Source organism: Camelina sativa, chromosome 16 (genome assembly GCF_000633955.1).
Source record: "Camelina sativa cultivar DH55 chromosome 16, Cs, whole genome shotgun sequence".
NCBI lineage: Eukaryota > Viridiplantae > Streptophyta > Magnoliopsida > Brassicales > Brassicaceae > Camelina > Camelina sativa.
In genome coordinates this window covers 20,082,653-20,088,233 of record NC_025700.1, presented here as the reverse complement: position 1 = coordinate 20,088,233, position 5,581 = coordinate 20,082,653, and the positions used below count along the sequence as shown (strand labels likewise).

Sequence of the window (5,581 nt, the reverse complement as noted above, 5' to 3'; positions counted from 1 at the left end):
GTACCTCCGGCTGCAGTACCAAGTACAGGTAGCTTAAAGGCCATGGCTTCGATTGTTATTCTCCCAAAGCATTCTCCTCTGGCTTGAGAATTCTGGACAAGAACGTCCATGGCTGCTATATACGGAGCTACGGTTAAAGTTTTGTTGACAAAGTGGACAAAGCTCTCAAGTTTCTTTTCATGGACAAAGTTGCGTAATTCAGCCTCGAACTTTGTCTGCCGGCTCATGTCACTTCCTACTACTACTGCATGCATTGTTGGAACCTGAAGTTTCTTCTCTTTGATTGTTTCAAGACTTTCGTGGAAGGCTCGGAGAAACAGGTCCTGGCCTTTTCCTCGTGATACACCTGAAAAGAATAACAAACTCAAGTAAATTCTTTGGTGAGGCGTAAACTCTTACTCCTTATTAAATAATTGATGCTCCTCCGGAAACTGAGAAGAAGAAAGAGATGGCATACTATTAATAATGCCAAAGAGTAAGTCTTCATTCCGTACTCCAAGAGATTCTCGGACGTGCTCACGGAGAACTCTTTTGGCAACACTATCTTCAGCTACTGCCATCAATTCCTTGCTATTTCCTAGGTGCACGACATAAGTTTTGGGCATTTTAATCCTGTTTTCCAAAACAGTCATAGAACAGTGTTAAGCTATAAGAAGAAAAAAAAAGTAAATCCAACTGAGTGTTCTGTATAGGAGGAAACGGACCCTAGGCGAGCCTGAGTTCTGTTTTTCCAGTATTCAGCAGTTGCGTGAGAATCAATCATGGCCCCAGCAACAAAGGGGAGGTGTTTGACCAAATCTGCATTGAAATAGTGTCCTCTCATCTCATGAATCCACCAAAGGATCTTAGGTAGAACTTTTACAACATTCTCCTTGAGAACAGCATCCAGCCATTTCCCAGCCACAGCAGTATTTAGTACAATCAAATCAGCCTTGAGAGCTGTGTCTATGGCTTTCTGACCCTTTGCAGAGATCACCTGGAGTCAAGAAAGTTCACGTTAAGACCAAAAACCTCCCCAAAGAACTTGGTCAATCAATAGTAAATGATGCTCCTCTTCACTAAAGCTGCCAATTTCATCAGAAACGGACTGAAGAGAAGCTCAAGACAACATCTTTACAATAAAGTAAGAAGTCGAATGGTAGAAACTAAGAGAACCTGAACTCCTCGATCCAACATCTTGTGTTCAAGACTGTAGATAACTTCATCTGCTTCAACTGGTTTCTGATTAGTGATCCAAACAACTTCAGCACCAACTCCTCTTAACAAAAACGCCAATTCCATCAACAGCAAAGGTCCACCTTTTGTCACACAAAATCAATCATCCCTTCAGAAAAAAAGTTGAAATTTTTCGAGAACCCAGATCAAAAAGGAGAATCAAATCAGCACCTGAGAGTGATAACTCATGAGAAACTAACAAAACAAGCTTCGATTTCATGAAACCTAGAGGATTCGATTGAAACTTCGTGGCGCTGCTAACTTCACTCTTCTCCTTCACGAATTGGCCGCTTAAGCTACATGATTCGAAGCTAGATCTCACGAGGATCACCCCAACCGTTGATACAGATACAAACAGTAAAACCACCATTGCCCATCTCTTCCTTTGCATTGTGAACCAAACTCTCGTCGACGCTTTCACCATTGTTTTTTTTGTTCTCCGCTTAACTCACATCCCAGGGTTTTTAACACTCTGGATCTTCGCAAATTCCTCGAAAAATCGAAACTTTGAACATCAAAATAGAGACGAGAATGGGCACGAATTTGGATCTCTGAGTAGAACTGTTTCAAACTGAGAAGAAGAACCTTGAAAGCAATTTTCTCTTTTAAGGTTTTGCACTCCGTGCCGTTTTGATCGAAACGTATTGGCGTTTTGTTAACCCTCTAGTCTACAAAGAGGGTTATTAAACCCGCTAGTTGGAGAAGAGGTTTTCGCTAGACTATGGCCTTATGGGATTTAGAAATTATATCCACTTTAGTTTGTATCCATTATTAATGAGGTTTAATAGTATTATTCTTGTCTTGACTTTGTAATCTCGATGCACTGCAGGGGAAATTATTGTGTCTGCTACGTTGTTTTATGTATGTTTTGGAAATGTGTTTTCATCTGTTAAGTGTTAACTATGGGATTAATTACTAAACAACGGTGAATATCTAACCATATACTACTAAACTCTTACTTTGATGTCAATTACATGTATTCTTCAAAATAAAATAACTCATAGTATGAACTATGAAGTATTCATAAACCAAATTGCGATTATTTATATATCATAACTAAGGATATTGATTATTATTAGCTGTCATAATGTAGGTGTACTAAATGTGGGAGAGAGCTTTTGTCCAAACCAAAAGCTGTTGATTTCTTACTTGTCATTTTCCTCATTTAGCACTATCATCATCACTCATCGTCGGTTCATCAACTTCTTCAAATTTTATTACATCATAGTATTGAAAAGTATAAAAACTCATCATAATTCGCTTTAGAAATCCACATTCATTAAACCTATTTTAGAAAATTATAAATATTCGAACCTTTCATATATTTTGGATTTACTCCCATATTATTACACTCACCAGTCGTTTGCCAATTGTACATTAAAGAAAGAAAAAAAATCCACTTATTAAACAAAAAAAAATGAAGATAATTTGGTGTAACACATTGATTCTCATTGAAAGGTTTGTGTCGGCTGTTCCAATCTATAAACAAAACCAAGACTCAACCAGAAACAAAAAACAATAAAAGAATAAAAACAAAAATATACAAAAAATTAAAACAAAATAGTAAGGAATAAACATTTATGAATAATGGACACAAATCCGTTAACGAACGTCGTCTACAAAACAAATTGGCGTCCAAGTCTTTTTGTTTTTTGGCCACGTTCACCAACCTCGCGTCCGACACAGCTACCTTATTTATTTCAATTTTTCATCATTTTGATTCAAATTCTACTTTTTCAATTATTTATTACACAACCTCCATAGATCCTCTTGGGACAAGGAATCGACCCATCATAAAGCTTCCATTTTATTTTGTTTTATAAATAAAAACATACATTTTTTTTGGTTTATGAATAAATACATTTTTCCTCATGTCACATATATATATATATAACCACTTGATGATTTAAGAAGATATATGTTTATTGGGTTAGTCAAATTATTGGATTTTTCGTTACAAGGAAGGAAATTGGGTAGTCAGTAGTCACCAACTGGTTGTTAAGGGTCCTTTAATCCCTCAATTAAGCAATTGAGCATACACAAACACTTCTTCCTCAAAGCAACACTTCTGGCAAATCAATTTCTCTAGGTCTAGGGGTGGTTTTGTAATTTTAGTAACTTCATTTTTAATATATTGTTTTTGTTGACATTTCTAGTTTATTTTATTTATTTGTGAATCATGTAAGAAAATAGAAAATTCTGAATAAATGGAGTTATTTTCGTTTTCCTCTTTTGCACGTCACTTAATAAGAAATGTGTGCCCGATGTATTACGCGAACGATACACGTATGCCTATATTATAAAACAGTAGGAGAGCACAAAAAATATGTTTATTTGTTGATTGATTTTAACTACATGTATTTAGAGAGGGAGATTTATCGTTATATATGTCTTATGACAATATAACAATTATACTTCATAGATTAGTTATGAAGTAGTATCATATTCTCACGTAACACATGTTTCTCGTTCGCTTATAGCCAGGGATCCCTACCGCAATCATGTAAGAAGAAATAAAACATATGTTTGGTTCATGACTAACCCATGATTTTAATCGCACGACCACAACTAATTTGAGAGATGCTTTAGTTAAATTAATCTATGAGGGCTTTTGATGTGACCCCGGACTACGGACGTGGTTCACGGACGTACGGACGGAGGATACAGCGGAGCGGACCGGAGAAGCGGTTCGGTTAGGGACGAGAATGGACGCGAATGGACGCGGAACAGCGGACGTACGGACGGATGGTCGGACGCGGCGGATAAATGGACGTACGGACGAGTGAGCGGATGGAACGCGGATGGACTAGAGCGTCACAAGGAGATACTCGACTCGTTCGGCTCTAGTTAGGAAACGGATGGAAACGGATGCTGCGTACGGACGTACGGACGGATGGTCGGACGCGGCGGATAAACGGACGTACGGACGCGTCGGATGGACGAGTGAGCGGATGGAGCGCGGATGGGAACAGACGCTGCGTACGGATGGACGCCGCGGATGGAGCGATGTACGGAAGGAAACGGGACCAAGGAACGACAAGAACGGACGGAGAGAGATTCGCGAGGAGATGCTCGACTCGTTTGTCTCTCGGATAGATGGGGATGAATGGACGGTGGATTGAGTCGACGACACACGGGAGATGGCTCGGCCCGTGATACGGTCGGACTAGAAGGTCATGAACCCGGTTCTTGAACCTTCTAGGGTTTCTCTAGAGCCAAGTCCCGGACTTGAGCGGGAGAGAGGAATGAACAAAGATCCAATCTTTGGGCCAATAATTTCTATATTCCAGTCTTTTTTTCCCTTTACAATGAGGGTTTAGGCCTTTATATAGGCAAGCTTACATAAGGGGGACACTAAAACCCTAGACGCGCGGCCATGATCTGAACCATACACTTGGCCATAAAGTAAAAGCAAAAGCAAAAAGGGAACAAAGACCATCCAACGGTCATAAGAGAGTTCAAAGAAAATAAAGGAAAGGAAGGAAGGAGATAGGGTTGCCACGTCATTGGTGGGACGTGGCTGATAGGATCTTCACTTCCTTGGCCCATAATCTTGTTAATGAAAGTTTCCAAGTCATGAGCCAAGCGGGAACGAAGTGGAGATGCACTAGAGCTCGCTGCCTCGTTAAAACCCCTTCGGTAAACCCATTGGGACAAACCCGAAGTAGGAAAAAGAGTACAGCTCCTTCTAATGACTTAGGGGTGTCTTCACGCTAGCGTGATGGTGAAGACACACAAATCAAGCTTCCCAAAGCTGGTCGCACCCAAGGCTCTTCATTGGTGATGCTAGCCATGAGCCATTGGTGTAAGGTTGGAGCTTGGCCTTGTATTGCTCATTAGATGACGTTGTCTTGCTCCTCCTAGATGATCCTTGGGGACTGGTTGATGCCGCGTTGATGTTCTGGACCGACTTTGATGCTCCTACGCGAGCTGCTAGACGATGGTACCAATGTACCGGTTCTCACCGCGGTACGGTCATGACCCGGGTTCCATCATTCCCTCCCTCTTGAAAAGGTTTTGACCTCAAAACTCTGTCCAAAACCTGGATCAAAAAGGAAACCAAATCAGCAGCATCAAAAGTTCAACCAAGGTCTAATTTTACCGGGATCAAAAGGAAAAAGTAAGGCCTTAAGAGAAAAGGATAAGACTTCCCCGGTAAGGCCAGCAGTATTGGTCGCTCCTATCCCATCATGAACCTTGGTTGCTTGTGGGGACTCTCCTGGATGCCACACAAAGGTTTGGTCCGCACAGAAGTGGCAAAGATGATTGGCCGTAGGTCCTTGTGCGGTGACGGCCTCGGCGCTCTGGATGGAGAAGGGTGGCACGGTATTGGCAACTCCCAGCTGGAGCATACTACCTGAAGTAG

The 5,581-nt window shown here is 40.9% G+C and overlaps 1 protein-coding gene across 2 annotated transcripts in view; it reads right to left on the bottom strand.

Annotated features, from left to right (window-relative positions):
• The window catches only part of LOC104751415, an 8,506-nt gene extending 6,715 nt beyond the window's left edge, over positions 1-1,791 (bottom strand). Inside the window, exons 1-5 of one of the 2 annotated variants that reach the window (XM_010473350.2) lie at positions 1,387-1,791; positions 1,156-1,298; positions 705-976; positions 458-612; positions 5-346 (exon numbers count right to left, since the gene is read on the bottom strand). In XM_010473350.2, the coding sequence (XP_010471652.1) occupies positions 5-346; positions 458-612; positions 705-976; positions 1,156-1,298; positions 1,387-1,639 (1,165 nt within the window). In that variant the 5' untranslated portion in view covers positions 1,640-1,791. The remainder of the gene's footprint in view (positions 1-4; positions 347-457; positions 613-704; positions 977-1,155; positions 1,299-1,386) is intronic. The other variant, XM_010473351.2, reaches the window with a different exon arrangement.